Source organism: Rhinopithecus roxellana, chromosome 5 (genome assembly GCF_007565055.1).
Source record: "Rhinopithecus roxellana isolate Shanxi Qingling chromosome 5, ASM756505v1, whole genome shotgun sequence".
In the NCBI taxonomy this organism is placed as follows: domain Eukaryota; kingdom Metazoa; phylum Chordata; class Mammalia; order Primates; family Cercopithecidae; genus Rhinopithecus; species Rhinopithecus roxellana.
Window position 1 is genome coordinate 6,504,414 of NC_044553.1, and position 19,631 is coordinate 6,524,044.

At 38.8% G+C, this 19,631-nt stretch overlaps 2 protein-coding genes across 7 annotated transcripts in view; both read right to left on the bottom strand.

Moving 5' to 3' along the window:
* Positions 1–406: 406 nt before the first annotated feature.
* VCPKMT (valosin containing protein lysine methyltransferase) lies at positions 407–8,862 on the bottom strand. Of its 3 annotated transcripts, XM_010389484.2 has the most exons (6): positions 8,384–8,862; positions 8,166–8,276; positions 7,616–7,688; positions 6,077–6,196; positions 4,378–4,482; positions 407–1,491 (listed from the first exon to the last, which is right to left on the bottom strand). In XM_010389484.2, the coding sequence occupies exons 1-6, from the start codon at positions 8,647–8,649 to the stop codon at positions 1,477–1,479; spliced, it is 690 nt and encodes a 229-aa protein (XP_010387786.1). In that variant the 5' UTR covers positions 8,650–8,862; the 3' UTR covers positions 407–1,476. The 3 variants fall into 3 exon arrangements, with proteins under 3 accessions (XP_010387786.1, XP_030785786.1, XP_030785785.1); XM_030929925.1 differs by lacking the exon at positions 407–1,491 and having other exon boundaries at positions 3,602–4,482; XM_030929926.1 differs by lacking the exons at positions 407–1,491; positions 6,077–6,196 and having other exon boundaries at positions 3,601–4,482.
* Positions 8,863–9,223: 361 nt separating this feature from the next.
* The window catches only part of SOS2 (SOS Ras/Rho guanine nucleotide exchange factor 2), a 115,280-nt gene continuing 104,872 nt past the window's right edge, over positions 9,224–19,631 (bottom strand). For all 4 annotated transcript variants that reach the window (XM_030929924.1, XM_030929923.1, XM_030929922.1 and 1 more), the window contains 2 exons: positions 12,373–12,482; positions 9,224–10,948 (listed from right to left, as the gene is read on the bottom strand). In XM_030929924.1, the coding sequence (XP_030785784.1) occupies positions 10,439–10,948; positions 12,373–12,482 (620 nt within the window). In that variant the 3' untranslated portion in view covers positions 9,224–10,438. The remainder of the gene's footprint in view (positions 10,949–12,372; positions 12,483–19,631) is intronic.

Here is a 19,631-nt window from a genome sequence, read left to right on the forward strand (position 1 = left end):
GAAAAGACATTTAAGTAACCTGGGTGGACTACTATAGTCAAGGTCAAACTTATTTTTACAAATTTCATAGTGTTATAAAACAAGCTAAAAAGTGGTCATTTGTCCTAAGACATCATTAATAACAGCTAGCACTATCTGTACCTCACAAAGCACCATTTAGATTACACTGCCTTGCAAACTGCTTAATGAAATGCTAAGGGCAGTATGAACAAAGTATTTTGGGGGGGAACCCCAAAAATCAGCAATGGAAACTTTTAAGATTGAAATAAACCTAAAAAGAATGAACTGATTTCTTGACTTGTATCCTTAATGTCTCTAAATAGGACTGCTTTTGTTCTTTCTGGAAAGCAGTTAACTGCTTAGATGTTCACTTTCTTCAAAGGTATTTCTGAAATTCACAAAGTCACAAGGTCTCAAAAACAATGTTTATTTTAAGACATAAAATGTACCATCTAGCACCAATGCCTATAAATACCAAAATTCTATCCGGTTACTACTCTTTGGAACAAATATGATTAAAGTCCTTGACAGATTATTGTATATGAGCAAACGGCTTCATAACATAAAGCAGACAGACACAGAACAAAAATTCATTTGGTATATACATACAGAACTACATTTGTAGTTATTCAAAAACCTTTCACTGTTTCATATAAACAAGTTAATACCAGTATTTTTAAGCCAGATTTTCCTGGAACATATACATAAACAAAAGTGCATGAGCCACGTAAGTGCATAAGCCTGAAACTGGTCTTTCTATTCTCACTCCACTATCAAATGAAAAATCTGTAAAGATATCTTTTGTTCCTCCAATCTTCTGATTTGTCTTCTTAGCAACTCATTACAATATAATTTACTGATTAAATCACACAGATATGTATGGTGGAGGAAAAGAAAACTTTGGCTAATATAAGTATACAAGACAATATCTCAGTTCTTCTTAAAATTAAAAGAACATTTAAGTATTAACAATATTTTAAAAGAAATGAAGTGGAAAATACAAATGATAAATATTGTATAATTATGTACAAAATGAAAACCTGTTAAACTTTGGAGACAAACTAAAATTTACTAGTTTGAATTTAAAACATTATTATGTAATAGTAGACAGTTCTCTTCAGAAATTTATCTCTAGTTTCCTGTAAAAGGTTAAGTCAATCATGCTGGTTCACTGTTTTTGGCAGATTTTAGCCTCGCCTCAAAACCAATTTTTATTTGAATAACTGATTCCCAACATTTCTTTTAAGTAGAACTTGATGCTGAACTAAGTAACCTAAGCTAGATTCAGGGCCATTGGCAGGTAGGTAGGTAAGCAGGCGTTTTTCATATTGCAGGCAGCCCATTGTGGTCGTCATTTATACATCGGCTCTCTAAGGATGTGCCAGAAAAAAATCTGTGAACACAATCTTCCCATGCTGTATTCACATCTTTAGTTTACTCAGGTTGTTAGAGGCTTGGGTAAAATGATTAAAGGCTTCATGATGTAAATTTCTATAAGAAAAAAAAGGAAACTTAAAAGATTGATTTACCACAAACTATTTACAGGGTATTTAATAATGCCTAATATGCCTCATAACGCCTAGTATCCCTAACAGTGGTTATGTGCAATTCAAGTGAACAACCACGCATGTTTATAGATGGTTCCTCGCTGACACCTAATAAGCAACTGAAGAAAGTACAGATGCATTGGACATTACCAAAATTAAAATATTTGTGCTTCAAAAGACACACCATAGGCCAGGTGTGATGGCTCACACCTGTAATCCCACCACTTTGGGAGGCTGAGGCAGCAGAGCACTTGAGGCCAGGAGTTCGACACAAGCCTGGCCAACATAGTGAAACCCAATCTCTACTAAAAACACAAAAAAATTAGCCGGGCGTCATGGCACATGCCTGTAGTCCCAGCTACTTGAGAGGCTCACACAGGAGAATCACTTGAACCTGGGAGGCAGAGGTTGCACTGAGCCAAGATCATGCCATTGCACTCCAGACTGGGTGACAGTGCAAGACTGTCTCAAAAGAAAAATAAGAAAATAATAAATTAAGAAAATAAAAGACACACTATCAAGGAAATGAAAAGACAACCCACAGAATGGGAGAAAATATTCACTCTGTAAGTGTCTAGTATTCAAAATATATAAAGAACTCTCACAACTCAAAAGCAGAAAGACAAATAAATCAATCTGAAAATGGGCCAAGCATGTCTTCTAAATACAGAAAAGATACCCTACATCATTAGTCATTAGAGAAATGAAAACCACAGTTTAGGGACTATCTCATATCCATTGAGATGGGTATAATTAACAAATGTTGGTAAAAATGTGGAGAAAACTGGCACCCTCATACACTGCTGGTGAGAATGTATAATGGTATGGTAGATTTGGAATACAGTTTGCAAGTCTTCAAAAAGTTAAACAGAGGTCCCATATAACCTTGCAATTCCTCTAAAATATTCAAGAGGTCTGAAAACGTTCACACAAAAATTTGTAGATGAATGTTCATAGCAGCATTATTCCTCTTATCAATGGATAGATAAGGTGTGGTATAGCCATATAAAGGAATATTATTCAGCCACAAAAAGGAGTTAAGTGCTAATGTGTGCTACAATGTAGATGAGGCTTGAGAATACCGTGCTGAGTGAAAGAAGACAGGCACAAGAGACCACATAGTATGTGACTTGTTACATATGATGTACAGAATAGGCAAATCCATAGAGAGATTAGTGGTTGCCAGCAGCTGGGGACAAAGGTAACAGGGAGTGACTGCTAATGGGTAAGAGGCTTCTCTGTGGGGTGACGAAATCGTTTAAAATTAGAAAGTGGTGATTTACACAACTATGTGAATATACTAAAAACCACCAAATTGTACACCTTAAAAGCGTGAATTTTACGGTATGTGAATTACATCAACTAAAAAACAGGTGTTTTTTTTTTGTTGCCAAAAAAAAAAGAAAAAAAAAGCCTTTATATTCAGGAAACACAAAATCTTTATGCCTCCAAAAAAATTCTACTTTTAAAACTGCACAACAGCTTCAGTTAAAACTGGATCCCTTAAAGCACAAGTTTTAATTTTTTTGTATCTTTGGCACCATGCCACATAAATGTTAATCTGAATAATCCCACTGCTGCCTTTTTACTTAGATTTAGTCCTAACACCTACTTCTGTTCCCTAAAACTAAGTTTTATTTGTTTTGACTAGAATTCATATAATCAGAAAACTTTATCACAAACATAATCAAAGATGATAGAAAAAAGTATGGGCTTATTGAATCTAGCATCCTTAATTCATAAAAGTAATCATCTCCCTGCCTTACACTAGTTACATATATCAAAGGTGCTGGGAATACAAAAATAGATGAAAGGGCCAGGTGCAGTGGCTCAGACCTGTAATCCCAACAATTTGGGAGGTCGAGGCGGGCAGGTCACTCGAGTCCAGGAGTGCAAGACTAGCCTGGACAACATGGCGAAACCCCCCCTACAAAAAAAATACAAAAATTAGCTGGGCATGGTGGTGCATGCCTATGGTCCCAGGTACTCAGGAGGCTGAGGTGGGAGGATCATTTCTTGAGCCTGCAAGGCAGAGGTTGCAGCAAGCCGAGATTGCACCGCTGTACTCCAGCCTGGATGACGGAGACAGACCCTGTTTCAAAAAAAAAAAAAGGAAGAAGTACAATTCTTCCCTCTTTCTACAGGTTCAAACCCTAGGTGTCACTGAGGCAACCTGCATAAAATTTGATTATTATACCAGGTAAAACATGCACCAAGAAGGGGGAAGATACATAAATTCTACTTAATTGAGTACATTTATCTTTTATGGACTCATTTGCCTTGCTATATTTCATTTTCTGTAAAAAATTTTTAATAAGGAAAAGTTCACAAAGGTAAGAGCTGGTATTTTAAAATCTGAGATAAAAGAAACTTATAAATAGCTAATCACTTGTTTGAGGTAATACCCAATTATTGAGCTATACAAATTACACCTATGGAAAAGCTGGAAAAGGCCTTTAAAAGAGAAGCCTGGCCACATATGGCGGCTGATGCCTGTAATCCCAGAACTTTGGGAGGCCGAAGTGGGCGGATCACTTGAGCCCAGGAGTTCGACACCAGTCTAGGCAACACAGTGAAACATGTTTCTACTTAAAAAATATAAAAAAAAAAAAAAAAAAGGAAAAAGAAAAAAAAAAGCCTGGCTTTAGAGCAAAAACCCAAGGCAAGATAGATTAAATTATCTTGACACTAAAGTTAGTGCCTGAGTCCAGTGAATCATTATAGCTGTTTCTCCACATCAAAATCAATGCCCATACCACACATATGCCCTGAAATAGTGTCCAGCTGATGAAACCTCCTTGGAGAATGAAGAACTGAGAATGTTATTTACCGACTTTTTCTTTCTGATGTATATAATATGAATATCTTCACTTCGATACTCTTCATCATGTTTTTCCAAAGGAATTTCTTCAAAGTCAAAGTCTAGCTGAAGGAGCTATAAATTTAAGAAACATACTTCAAATTCAGTAATATGAACTGACCTGTGGGTGACAGAAGTCAGAATGGTGGTTATCTTTTTTTTTTGAGACAGTCTCACTCTGTCACCCAGGCTGGAGTGCAGTGGTGCGATCTTGGCTCACTGCAACCTCCGCCTCCCTGGGTTCAAGCGATTCTCCTGCCTCAGCCTCCTGAGTAGCTGGGATTACAGGAGTGCAACACCACACCTAGCTAATTTTTGTATTTTTTTGTAAAGAAAGGGTTTCACCATATTGGCCAGCCTGGTCTCGAACTCCTGACCTCGTGATCCACCTGTCTCGGACTCCCAAAGCGCTGGGATTACAGGCATGAGCCACCGCGTCCAGCCAGTGGTTACCCTTTGAGGAGTATTGCCTGGGAAAGGGCAGTGTGCAAACCTTCCAAGATCCTGAAAATGTCCTCTATCTTTATGTTGGTAATAGTCACTTGGGTGTATACACATGAAAAATTAAGCTCAGCACTTGACTGATAGGTATGCATTTTACATATGCTTTATCGGTAAAAGCTGTTTAACAGTACGAAATTTTCATTATGCATCATTTCAAAACATGAGCATTTTTCATATTCAAGAAAAACATGAAAACAAAAAAAATATTTTAGTATATGTTACCTGAGGCAGTCATATACCTGCTGTCTCATTAAACCAAAGTAGTCCCTTCAGCAGACAAAACTGCAGGCCTATATAGATGTACCCTCAAAAGCGTACTCACAATCTGACAGTAGATAGAAATCTACTCACAATATGATAGGTTTGTGTCCATAAAAAGGGTTTGGGTTATCACTAGGGGAAGAAGGGTTGCAGATACGTAAAACCCTATATACTATATTTGCAACTTCCTGTAAGTCTTTTCTAACTACTTCAGAACAAAAAGTTAAAGAAAAAAAAGACCCTAAAAATAGACAGGTATCTAGGTTGGAGGTTTCATAAATATGTAGACAAAAACACAGAAGTAAAAACTTATCACTTGGCAACATGGGAAAACCCCATCTCTACAAAAAAATACAAAAAGTTAGTCGTCAGATGTGGTGATACATGCCTTTTGTCCCAGTTACTTGTGGGGGCTGAGGCAGAAGGATCACTTGAGCCCAGGAGGTTGAGGATGCAGTGAGCCCTGACTATGCCACTGCACTCCGGCATGGGCTATAGGGTGAAACCCTGTCTCAAAACAAAAACAAAAACAAACAAACAAAAAAACCCAACTTATCACCTGCACATTTCTATCACGTATTCTCCAAAGGTAATACATACATCATTAACATGTTCCCCAAAGGCAGCATCATGTGGAATAAACACTGAATACTGTTCTTAAAAAGGAGTGGCACCAGTATTATTTAACATTCTTCTGTAGCCATAGATCAACTAATTAGAAATGAAATAAAGGAAAAGATGAAAAAGGGGAGCTCTGCAGAATCATGGGCTGTGAAGATCCTTTTCTCAGCTTCACACAAACAATGTTTTCCCCACCCAAAATTACCATAAAATACTTGAAGAGTCACATACAGCCTCCCTGAAGGGAAATCACTACAAAGATAATAGAGCACTTAATACTTACCTCAAAATATTTTTTCTCAATTTCTGGATTTTTTCCCATTGTTCGTTGTTCATAACAACATATAATACAAGTTTCAAATCCACTGATATCTTTTAGAGTTTTCAGCAATGGCTCCAAAGACTATTTAAAAAAGAATATACTTTTTGTTTATGATTTAAAAATTTTTTCTACTCTAACAGTGGGTTGAGGAGGTAGAGGGATATTTATAGCTCCCCTACAATTTATCCATCTTTGAATCAATCCAACAAAGTACATGTAATTAAAGCTCTAGGCAGGTGTGGTGGCTCACACCTATAATATAAACACTTCGGAAGGCAGAGATGAAAGATCGCTTGAAACCAGGAGTTCAAGACCAGCCTGGAGAATACAGCGAGAGACACCCCACCTCCACACACACCTTACAAAAAGTTGAAAAATTAGCCAGCATGCTGGTGCACACCTATAGTCCTAGCTATTGAGGAGGCTGAATGGGAGGATTACTTGAGTCTCAGGGGCTCGAGGTTACAGTGAGCTATGATCACTCCACCGCATTACAACATGTGTGACAGAGCAAGACCCCTATCTTAAAACAAACAAAAACCCCTCTGTAACTAACGATTGGGTTAGCTCCTCTTAACTAAACCATGTGCTGATTTCGGTTTCCAGAAAAAGGATTCAGACAACTGCATTTTGGAGTTCTCAAGGAAAAACAAATGTAATCAACTTTACTCAAGAGTTTAATTTTATGTAATTTAATTTGAGATTTAAATAATCAACTATTTGCCCTACAAAAGTTAAATCTGACCCTAACTTGGTTCAATGCTAATTATTTTTAAAATAACTGATGCCCACAACGCTATACAAACTGATGCACTTTTTTTTTTTTTTTTTATTTTTGAGACGGAGTTTCGCTCTTGTTGCCCAGGCTGGAATGCAATGGTGCGATCTCAGCTCACTGCAACCTCCGCCTCCCGGGTTCAAGCGATTCTCCTGCCTCAGCCTCCCAAATAGCTGGGATTACACGCATGCACCACCACGCCAGGCTAATTTTGTATTTTTAGTAGAGACGGGGTTTTGCCATTTTGGCCAGGCTGGTCTAGAACTTCCGACCTCAGGTGACCCACCCGCCTTGGCCTCCCAAGTGCTGGGATTACGGGGGTGAACCACCGCGCCCGGCCCAAACTGATATTTAAAGCAAAGAACAATGAATTATTTACAACTTAATTCTCAATGTCATGGTTAACATGTTCCATGGGAACAACCAAGGGAAAAAGACGATTTTGGCTTTTCATAACATCCAATTGACAAGATCCTTTAAAATTTTTACAGAAGCCGCTAGTAAAATGCATGTAACACTTTTCTCAACATGCTTCACCAGGCCAGTATATTAATGATGAGCATATATACAAATAGTCCGTGGTGACTTTTATCTTTTCTTTACTGCATCAACTATAAGGCAAAATCCCTTCACATGTTAAAATGTGAAGAAACGTGTGCTTCAGAATTCATGAAATATGGTTCATCTTCTAAATGAAGATATTTCACTCACTGAATACTTACCTCTTCATAGTATATGCAGTCGGCCATCAGTATATAGTCGGGTGGAGAAGGAAAGCCTTCTATTTCTTCCCCCCTTAAAAATGTCAAACAAATATTTCAATTGTTGTTTTAATAATTCAAAATACTCTTGTTTTATAAAGAACCGGAAAGTCCCCTTCCATCCTTTCAATGAAACGCAATTTATTTATTTATTTATTTATTTTTGAGACGGAGTCTCGCTCTGTCGCCCAGGCTGGAGTGCAGTGGCCGGATCTCAGCTCACTGCAAGCTCCGCCTCCCGGGTTTAAGCCATTCTCCTGCCTCAGCCTCCCGAGTAGTTGGGGCTACAGGCGCCCACCACCTCGCCAGGCTAGTTTTTTGTATTTTTTAGTAGAGACGGGGTTTCACCGTGTTAGCCAGGAGGGTCTCGATCTTCTGACCTCGTGATCCGCCCGTCTCGGCCTCCCAAAGTGCTGGGATTACAGGCTTGAGCCACCCCGCCCGGCCAAAACGCAATTTAAAACAAACTACAAATCGATTATCTTAAAACAAGCTGAAAGGCCATACAAACCATTTCAGTACCTTGGCTTGAACAGAACCAGTGACAAGATGCTTGTTCATATTAATATTCATCTTCAGCAAGTCTTGCAATTCCTCAAGATCGGTGACTACAACATCAGCCCTATAAAATAACGTCGACTGAGGTGTAGGCACAGGGGGGAAAACCTGTAATCCGGATTTCCCCAGCAAGAAGGTGCCCCCACATCCCTCCCGCCCGCCAGCTCTTACCCGAGGGTAGCGGCCATGAGCCCCACGGCCCCGGTACCCGAACCCAGCTCCAGCACCGACCGCCGGCTCAGCGCGTGGGCCCCGTCGCCAGAAAACTCGATCGTTTCCAGGTATTTAGAAAGGACAATGGCAGCGTCCCAAACAACGCAACCCACGCCGCCGGAGCCATACTGCTGTAGTCGTAGCACCGTACCATCCCGCTTCTCCAAAACGCGCACAAAGCTCCGCAATGGGTCCTCCAGCGAGGACTCCGGCGTAGCCGCCATCACGGCCGGCAACAGAAAGCGGCTCGCGCAAGCACGTCACATCAACGCGCGCCGCCCCGCCCTGCGGCTCCGCCCCCTCCCCGCGGCTGAGTTGACGCCGCAGCGCGCGTGAGTTAACAAAGCCCCGAAGGCAGCGTTACCTGGGCGGGGCCGAATGTAGGGCCCCGCCTTTGCCGACGCGCTTGGCAGCCCCCTCGCTACTCTAAATCACACGTTTGGCTTAACAAAGAGGCCGTTTAAATCACTTTTCTAGACAAAACTACTATTATAATCTGCTCTTTAAAAAACAAAGCCAACCTCTGACTTTACCTAGTTGGAGGCTTGATTTACAGAGTAGTTACAAGGCTTAAATGCAAGCAGCTTTCAAGATCCTACGAAAGATGGCTATAATCTTACAATCTTCCTTTTCAAGTTCCTAGTATGCTCCTAGTTTTTTGTATGAATTCATAAAAGTGGTTGCTAGAAGCCTGCAGCTCACATTTAACACTGAAGAAAAATTGTGTGTGTGTGTGTCTACAGGACTCAACAATCTCCCCCTTTGTTCCTTATAATGAAAACACATATTTTAAAAGTCTTTTAAAAATTAAGACTGGGGTGATTTATTAATCTTGTTAAGAACTCTGATACAAAGCACAGTAAAAGGCCACAGACCAGTAAATAAACAACGTGGCTTTTGGCTACTTTACAACTGCTGCTACAGCACTATCAGCAAAACACTCTTTATCACTTTGAACAAAGGCATCCAAATGGCAAATAAAAGTTTTACTCACTTATCTGATTAAAATATTTAATAAAGCTTTAAGTATTTGCTGGTTTAAATATTACCAATCTAAAAAATATATTTAAAAAAAATTTCAGTTAACATGAGATTTATAGAGAAAGTTACTAGGTGTTGAAGGCAAGGCAGTTGGTTCCTATGCCATAGAATTTTTTTTGAATTTATGAATTAGTAAAGTAGCAGATTGTATTATAGGCCTCAAGTCACTTAAATTTATATAGGTTATTAGCAGTATCTTTAAATATACAATATAAACAAAACTGTACATACATGGCATATTAACTGTTTTCCATAACAATAGGCAATTCATTAGCTAAAGACATCATAGTCTGCAAAAACAAAAGGCACATCTGAATGAGATACATGCCCTTTTTACCTCCATCATTGGGTTATGTAGTCTTTGATTACATTTTGACAAAATAATAAACACTTACAGTGCCATTCTATTATTTTCATCCTACTTTTCATTTTTGTCTTCAGCAGCAAATACCGGCATTTAAGACATGGAATTAAAGAGTTTAAGAACAGTTGGTGTTATTCATAATTCTCCTAGATGTAAAAACTAGAAGTAAAAACTAGAAGATGGTCAAAGAGGTTTAAAAATCAGTAACACCATATACCCCTCCCATATTTGTGTAAATTCACTGCCTTAAAAAGGCATCTATTACTCAAATTTGAAAAATTTCACAAAAGCACTATCCCTTTTCAGTGCAATCATGTCACTTTAAACCATATTTTTGCAGAGTTTACAGTGCAAATATAAATTCTTTATACTGGCCTTTTGGCAGCACTGAGGATCCAAGACAAGGCAATGCTACTGATCACCTGAGGATAATGGTGAAGGACTTTTGTATTTTTATTTTTCCAATTCTTAAAAGCTTATTTGATCAGTAGCATTTTTGTAAGAGCATTATTTGTAAAAAGTACTAAAATACTATGTCTTTTTTTGAATAAATTAAAAAAAAACTTTACAAATACCATTCCAGTGTCAATGACTACATATGGCTAAGGTCATTGGGGAGTTTCTGCATTTTCTAGCAAAGGCAGTCTGTACAATGGGGGGTGCGAAAGCTCCCGTTTGTAAGTCTTTGGTGGCAGTTTTGGCAGATGAGGGCTTGAATTCTGCCTTGGTGGAACAGGGGGAGCTGGAGGATGAGCAAGATTATTCTGACTAGAACTGAGCACATAGCATCGACGTGGTACCCTTGGAGAGGGTGTGCTAGGAGGAGTGCTTGGCGAATTTGGACACGTACTAATGTCTCTGAGCCAGTCTGAATCTCTGTGAAGATGCCCCAGTGGAGGTGGCTGAAGATTAAATGGACAGTTTATAAAGTGTTCTGGAGGCCGAAGGGGAACCGGTGGAGGGGTATCAGGAAGAGGATCTCTTGGTGGTGGTGGAGGTGGACTATGCAGAGGCCCATCAAATGCACCAGTAGGAACAGGAACTCTGGGTTTTACCTTGGGAGGAGGAGGCTGTCTCGGTGGAATAGCAGGAGGATCATCATCAGATTTCATATTTCCCTCAAAAAAAAATAAAATAAAATAAATTATACCTCTATTCTCCTGGAAAATTTGAAAAAATTTTAAGTCTGAAAAATTCTTATGTATCAAGTTAAATTCAGATAAACTAATTAACTAATCTGAGTTAATTATCAGATTATGAGTGCTCCTAGTTTAATTCAGGGCTGGGTTTAATATTTTTATATATGAGATGTTTTAATTTAAGTCTTAGAACATAACTCTTTATCTTGCTTTGTGTATACATTTCAGAAATTTATGTATTTTAATTATAATAGGTAAGTGACAATTTATTGCTTTATAGACATGAAAGGACATGATGTCAAGAGGATTTTAATGTCTAGCTTCTGCTTACTGGGCATCTACTGCTCCTTTCTTCAATGAGGCTTAGAGCAGTAGATCTCAAAGTGTGATCCAGGGACCAACAGCATCAGTACCAGTAGGGAACTTGTTAGAAAAGCAAATTCTTGGGCCCCATCCTAGACCTACTGAATCAGAAACTCTGGAGGTGGGGCTCCACAATCTGATTTTACCAAGCCTTTTAGGTAATTCTGAGGCACCCTTAAAATTTTGAGAAGCATTAGTTGAAAGTTTGAAGAATGCTTGGAATACTACTAAAGTTTTTTTCCACCTGTACCAGAAAGAAAATGTACTTCCAGCCTCTTTTTCATTTTTAGTTTTTGAGACGGAGTCTTGTTCTGTCACCTAGGCTGGAGTGCTATGGTGCAATCTTGGCTCACTGCAACCTACCTCCACCTCCCAGGTTCAAGTGATTCTCCTGCCTTAGCCTCTTGAAGTAGCTGGGATTACAGGTGCCCACCACCATGTCCGGCTAATTTTTGTATTATTAGTAGAGACAGGGTTTCACCATATTGGCTAGGCTGGTCTTGAACTCCTGACTTCAGGTGATCTGCCTGCCTCAGCCTCCCAACCAGTTTTTTTTTTTTTTTTTTTTGAGACAGAGTTTTGCAATTGTTGCCCAGGCTGGAGTGCAGTGGCACAATCCTGGCTCACTGCAACTTCCACCTCCCAGGTTCAAGTGCTTCTCCTGCCTCAGCCTCCCCAGTAGCTGGAATCAGAGGCACCTGCCACCACACCCAGCTAATTTTTTGTATTTTTAGTAGAGATGGGGTTTCATCTTGTTGACCAGGCTAGTCTCGAACTCCTGATCTCAGGTGATCTACCCGCCTCGTCCTCCCAAAGTGCTGGGATTACAGGCATGAGACACCGCGCCTGGCCCAGCCTCTTATTTAGAAAAGGTTTTTATAAGGATTAAACAACTAAAAGTATTTTTCAAATATAACAACCCAAATGTTGAAAAACCATAAATGGTAGCCAAAGTATAATTCACAGACTCTTTATAATACTGGGCATTATTTTGAAGATTCACAACTTTGAATAAGTTGGAGTAAAGTCCTGTTGATTACCTTGGAATTTGAAGCATCATGATCAAACTTTTTTCGAGGAGGAAGAGGAGGAGGAATCAGGGGCTCTTCACTTAGTTTATGTAAACTACCACATGAACTAAAGAAAGACTCTGGGGGAGAAAAAGACTAGTTTAACCACAATTCACAGTATAATTATAAGATAAACCTTTATCACAGCTTGTGGTCAATGCTTCTACTATGGCATTTGGCAGACTATCGACTATTGGTTTATCTATCTTCCCCATTAAATTGTAAGCTTTCTGAGGGCAGTGTGTATTTATTTCTGTATCTTCAGCACCTACCACAGTACCTGGGGCATGATGAGTACTTTAGCTAAATGAAGATATACTATTTAATTATGATTAATGAGATTCTGCTCCCTGAAGTCTTTCACAAATCAAAACATGTCTAAATATACTGTAGTAATTTCTAAAGAAAGACCATCCTAATCAGAGACCATATATTTTTGAAGCAGCTACGACTGGGCACATCACCACACAGGTAATAAAACCCTCCATATAGGAGCCCATAAGGTAGTGTTATATCACGTAACTCTTTGTCTTTGCAAGTCTCTCATTGATAATGTACACGTTATATAACCACATTAAAGGAAATTTACAAAATGATAAATGACAGGAAAATACTCCTAAACAGATCAACCAGACATATAGTAATTACTATCTTCATTTTTACTTTTTCTATAGTTCAACTTCCCATTTGATCTCTCTATATTCACACTGTTGTTACAAAGGCAGTAACTATGTCGTATTTGTCATTATACTGAGATCGGGCACACAGGAGCTAACTGGGAAAGAAGTTGATGAGTTTAACCTTAAACACTCTAACTGAACTGCTTATGAGACATCCAAGTAGATATGTCAAACTAATTATTCTGTGTCAAAAATTGCTATCCCGATCATGTGGCTCTGCAGTTACCTCTGCGGGGGGGGCGGGTGGGGAAGGGCATCCTGTTGGCTCAGGGGGAAACAGCTGATACAAAAGGTATGCTTATGAGGTTGGCAGATGGTGGGTGAGGGGAGGTTAGGCAAAGGATGTTCCTCAGACCTGCCAGCATTGTTTGTCTGGTCTTTGGGAGAACTCCTCTTGGTGGTGGTACATCTGTCCCATTTGGTTTAATTGGCCAATCCTGCCCAGGGCACCCCAATTCAAGCCAAGGAGTAGGCATGGGACTCACTTTCTTAACATGATCAGATTTTTATCTACCTCTCTTTCATGCAAGTAGCCATTTTTTTAGGGAAAGCGAACCTGACCCCTTAGCTCCAGGGATGGGGCCTAATTCGTATAAATCAATCAGAGTAATCCCATTCCTTTAGCCAGAGTGATGAGTTTAACTGTAGGTATGTGACCTAATTCAGACCAGTGAAATTTAAAAGGAGATTTTCTGGGGGCTAATGGAAAGGAAGTTCCTTGCTCTTTTTTGGAAAAGCATTGCCATACTGTCTTGTCTGTACTTCTCTCTATATATAATTTGACTGAACAAAGAAACACACAACCTTTACTGCTCTTGCCAGTTATAATTTTGAGGGAAAACAGCTTTAGATCAAGCTGATAATCTGGACAAAACAATGAAGAGTCAAAAAGAACCCTGGTCTTTAATTACATCATCGAGTGACTGAATCAACCAGTCTTAAAGCAGCCTTCCTCTAGGCTTCCAAGTATGTCTGAGTGTTTTCTTATTGTTTAAGCCAGTCTTAGGTGGTAACAGATGCACACACTCATGGAAGCAGATGATATGTGAATGATGGGAAAGCTATGAGAGTTTTGAATCTGGGTCTGACTCTACAGTCACCACTTAACTAGTATATTTCTCCATAGTAGGCAATCAATAACCCTTGCTGAAGTGTGAATGCAATTTAATTTTCTATCATTTCCCTACAAGACTACAGTTTTTATGAACTTTTTTAGTGCCTGCAGTTATTCTAAACTGTTGAATATAGTAGAATTTACTAAACAATTTCTATAATGTTAGTTATCTAAGTTAATTCTAATTTTCTGCCATTCATTCATTCAACAGTTATTGGGCACCTGCTAATACTGTCATGCACTGTCTGAAGCACTAGCAATATAACCGTGAACAAAATGCAAAAATTCATGTCCTTATGGAACTTCTAATCTAGGTTAGGGAAAGATAAGTACAAGTATAATGCCTAAAAATTATGAGAAGTATTTGGTTGGAAAGGGGTACAGAAAGAGGTGTGAGGGGAGCAATATAAATAGGGTGATTAGGGAAGGCTTCACTAAGGTAACACAACCTGAAGGTGGTAAGGGAGCAGGCTGTGAGGCCAGATGGCTGAAGAGTATTATAAGTAGCAGGAATGGCAAGAGCAAAGCATTGACGCAATAATGTGTCTATTATGTTAAGGCAGACTGACTGAAGGGGGAAAATAAGTGATGAGGTCTGACAGATCAAACAAACCCAAACTGTGTAGAGCCTGTAGGTTCTTTAAAGGAACCGGCTTTCACTCTGAGTGAGATGGAGAGCCACCAGAGGGCTTTTTTTTTTTTTTTTTTTTTTTTTTTTTGAGATGGAGTTTCACTCTTGTTGCCCAGGCTGGAGAGCAATGGTGTGATCTTGGCTCACTGCAACCTCTGCCTCCCGGGTTCAAGCAACTCTCCTGCTTCAGCCTCCCAAGTAGCTGGGATTACAGGCGCCTGCAACCAGGCCCAGCTAATTTTTGTATTGTTAGTAGAGATGGGGTTTCACCATGTTGGCCAGGCTGGTCTCGAACTCCCAACCTCAGGTGATCACCCACCTCAGCCTCCCAAAGTGCTGGGATTACAGGGGTGAGCCACCGCATGCTATACTAAAAACATACTAAAGTGGAGAAGATAAGAAGTTAGGATGCTTACTGTAATAAACAAGGTAAAAGTTATGGTGGCTTGGACCAGGGTGGCAGCAGTGGAGATGGTGAAAAATTGTTAGATTCTGGATAAATTTTGAGAGTAGTCAAGATTTGTTGATAGGTCACATTTGGGGTGTGAGAAAGAGAGAGAAGTAAAAGATACTTCTATTATAGCATTTTTAGCCTAAGGAACTGGATGCTTGTAATTAGAATTGAGATGAGGATGCAGTGAGAGGAACAACTTTGGAGCGGATAGTAAGAAGCTCAGTTTCAGAGAGGTTAAATTTGAGATTCCTATAAAGATATCCAACTGGAGATGTTAAATGGGTCATTAAATATATGAGTCTAGAAGTCAGAAGAGAGGTTCTGGCTAGAGATAAAAACTTGGGAATTATCATCATGTAAATGATACAAGACTGAACAACCAAGTGAGTGAGAAGAGGTCCAGAAACTAAGTCCTAAGGCCTTCCAATGTCAACAGTTTGGGAAGGTGAGGAGGAACCAGCAAGAGAGACCAAGGAGCAACAACAAGTGAAGTAGAAGAAAAGACAAGAGAGTGGGATGAATCTTCATGCATGACTTTTTCCAAAAATTTATTGGGTATTTTGTATAAATAAAGGCAGAAGTTTTGTCTTTCTTGTTTGCCACCAAATCTCTTGTGCTTAGCAGAGTAGCTGGTACAAACTAAGTATTCAATTATCTGCTAAATCAGTAACATCAGAGGGTGTGAACATCTTTATGGTTTGATATGTTGTATTCAGATTGCTTTCCAAAAGGGTTATACTAATATACCAGTTTACATGGGGATAAGTAACGTACCTTTTACCATAGGCTTGCTCACAATAAAAAATAAACAAACAAAAACAAACAAATGAAAAAACACATTAATTCAAAAGACTAAAATGGCAACTCACTATTGTGTAAAATTCTTCGGATTTCTAACGATGCTGAACTATCTATAATTATCTATGTTCCTTACAAGATATACTTCCTTTGATGTGAAGTACCCATCTTCATTGTGAATGGAGTCTTGCCTTTTTTTCTCATTTCGACTGAGTACTTTTCACACTTACTATAAATATGTTATTTCTTTCTTTGGGGATTTATTTTAGAATATTCAGAATTTATGCAGTTATTCTCAATTTTCTATTAAATTTCAAAATGTAAAATTTTCTTTTATGGAAAATGTATTTTACTATCATTCCAAATAACGTCCAGAATTCTTACTTCTACAATGGCAGTGTTATGGGTTGAACTGTGTTGCCCCAAAAGATATGATGAAGTCCCATAACCTAGTACCTATAATTGTGACCTTATTTGGAATATAGTCTTTGCAGATGTAATGAAGTTAGGATGAGGTCATTAAAATGGGTCCAAATCCACTATGACATGACCAGTGTTTTTTTAAGAAGAGGAGAAGAAATAAAGAAACATACTGTGACAAGACAGCCATATGACAATGGAGGCAAAGATTGAAGTGATGCATCTACAAATCAGGATATGCCAAGGATTGCAGCAAATGCCAGAAGCTAGAAGAAACAAGGAAGGATTCTCTTCTCCAAGTTTCAGAGTCAACATGGCCCTGCCAACATCTTGATTTTGGATTTCTGGCCTTCAGAACTGTGGAACAATACATTTTGCTCTTTTAAGCTACTCAGTTTGTGGTGCTTTGTTATGGCAGTATTAAGAAACTAATAGTGTAATGACATCTCCACCACAGAACAACAAGAAAAATAAGAAATATCAATGAACTTCAATAAAGCCAGGAAATACATGAAGCTGAAGCTTTAATTCATGAAGGTAGATTATAATGTATATGGAGACAGATGGAGGAAGATGAAACCCAAATGTCTGCAGACAGTAATACTGACAAACAGCAGCAAATCTGCCCCCACAGAACCAAATAAGGATTCAGGAGCTAAAGGCATTTGGTACAAAGGAAGGCACGGGCATGAAAACAGAAGACTTAAAGGTTAAGTCTGGATAAGGGGCAGTTAGAACCCCATTCTCCTCTCCCCTACCTAGTAAGGTCAGGCAATGACCTAATTCCCACCTCTGTAGGAGACTGGCAGTTTTATTCTCCAGAGAATCTAAACCCCAGACTTGGGATACTAGTCTGAGCTGAGAACACAGATATCCATACTACATGGCGAGACTGCCCCAGGCAGAAGATTCAAAGATCCTTCTTTAGAGAAACTAAACATTCCTAGAGAAAATGCCTATAGATTCTAACATTTGGGGATTTCCTAAGTAAAAAGTTATCATTCCATCATTCTACAGTGAGACCCACAAGTCAATAAGTGCCCATGGATATAGATATAGCACTTCCCATCAGTTTCCCCCTCTTTCGAAAATATGAACAGAAATACTACTAGGCAAGAAAGGAAAGCCTCCAATATGAAAGACAAGAGACTACAACTAATACAAGAAAGAAGGTCAGAAAAGAGACACCAGAAACAAAACAATTTTTTTTTCAAAAATAATATAATTACCCATCATCTCAAATATTCATCATTTCTTTGTGGTGAGAACATTTAAAATCTTCTCTTTTATCTATTCAGAAATATATATTAGTATTAACTATAGTCACTGAAACTTTGCATCCATTGACCAAAGTCTCCCCTTTCCCGGTACAACCCTGTCCAGCCACTGGATATGAGACTTAGCTGATTTGATCATTCCACAATGTATACATGTATCAAAACATCAGATTGTACCCTATAAACATATACAATTATCTGTCAATTAAAAATAAAATTTAAAAATACTATAATTATCCTAAGAGAGATAGGAGAAGACAGTGCATCCATGAAATTAGAATAGGATGCTATTAAAAAAAGGGAACTGAGAATTCTTAGAAATTCAAAATTATGACAGATGAAAAAAATAAGTAGAAGAGCTCAAAGATAAAGTGAGGAAATCTTCCAGAAAACAGAACAAGAAGACAAAGAGATGGACAAGAGGTGATAAAAGACAAGAAAATTGGAGGACCAATCTAGGATGTATGAGAATAAGAAAAAGGAGCTCCACAAAAGGAGTCAGAGAATATGCTGGGGGAAAAATTATTACCAAAGCAATAGGAAACATTTTCTGGAAACCAAATACTCGAATCTCTAAATTTAAAGGGCTCATTAAGTAGATGGCAAAATGAAAAAAAAAACAAAAAACAAAAAACAAAAAACCCACATCAAAGCAGTTCACTGTGAAGCTGTACATTATTAATAATAAAGAGAATGCCTTAAAAGTTTCTTCAACATATTGTGGCAGAGCCTACTGCTTCCCAGTACACATTTCCCTTTTTCCTTTTAGTAATAGGATCCCACGAATTTTGGCAAGGCAAATGGCTTCCGAGTTAGAGACATTTCTTAGCCTCCTTTGTAGCTAAGAAGGTCTGCATGACTAAGTTTTAGGAAGACAGCAAAAGTGATATATGCAACTCCCAGATCTTGTTTTTTTTTCTTCTTTTGAGACGGAGTCTCTCTGTCGCCCCAGGCTGGAGTACAATGACATGATCTTTGATCACTGAAACCTCCACCTCCCTGGTTCAAGCAATTATCCTGTCTCAGCCTCCTGAGTAGCTGGGACTACAGGTGCATGCCACTATGTCCAGCTAATTTTTGTATTTTTAGTAGAGATGGCATTTCACCATGTTGGTCAGGCTGGTCTCGAACTCCTGACCTCAGGTGATCTGTCCGCCTCGGCCTCCCAAAGCGCTGGGATTACAGGTGTGAGCCACCGCACCTGGCCCAGATCATGTTTTTGCAACAAAGCTCCTTGCCCTCCATCTTCCTGCTAGCCAAAAAATGGTAACAACTACAGCAGGTACTCAAGACAGAGATGGAAGTCATATCTTGAGAATTCTGAATTGCCCTGCTTAGCTGGAAAACCCAGTGGAGCAGAGTTTCCTACTTGGTCTGGCTATTGTGAGGAATAAACTTCTATTTCATTTAAGGCTCTGTATATTTGGGTCCCTTTGCTACTGTAGGTATGCTGTAGGTATTAGAAAAAAAAAAAAAAGTTGAAACTGTAGGGTCATTGAGAGTTGAAACTGTAGGGTCATTGAGAGAAAGATATTTGTCTATTTCATTCACTGCTATCACTCTCACACCTAGAATAGTGCCTGCACATATCAGGCATTTAAAAATTATGTACTGAGTGAATAAATGAATAGTATTAGACTTTTCAGCAGGAATTATGAAAGGTAGAAGACCGTGGAGGAAAATGCCTTCAAGATTCTGAGTCAAATTACTTTTTACATTCTATATCCAGCTAAACTATTAACAATTAAACGTCTAATAGGCTTCCACAAAAGAAAACAAACAAAAAAAGGTGTAATAGGTTTCCATATATGCAAGAACTTAAAAAGTTTAGGTCTTATGTATTATCTTTTCTCAC

Coding starts and splice junctions, on each gene's coding strand:
- VCPKMT (XM_030929925.1), bottom strand. CDS start 8,649: ATGGCGGCTACGCCGGAGTCCTCGCTGGAGGACCCATTGCGGAGCTTT. Junction 6,197..7,615: donor ACTGCATATACTATGAAGAG/GTAAGTATTCAG, acceptor TTTTTTAAATAG/TCTTTGGAGCCATTGCTGAA. Junction 4,483..6,076: donor TTGAGAAAAAATATTTTGAG/GTAAGTATTAAG, acceptor TTAAATTTATAG/CTCCTTCAGCTAGACTTTGA.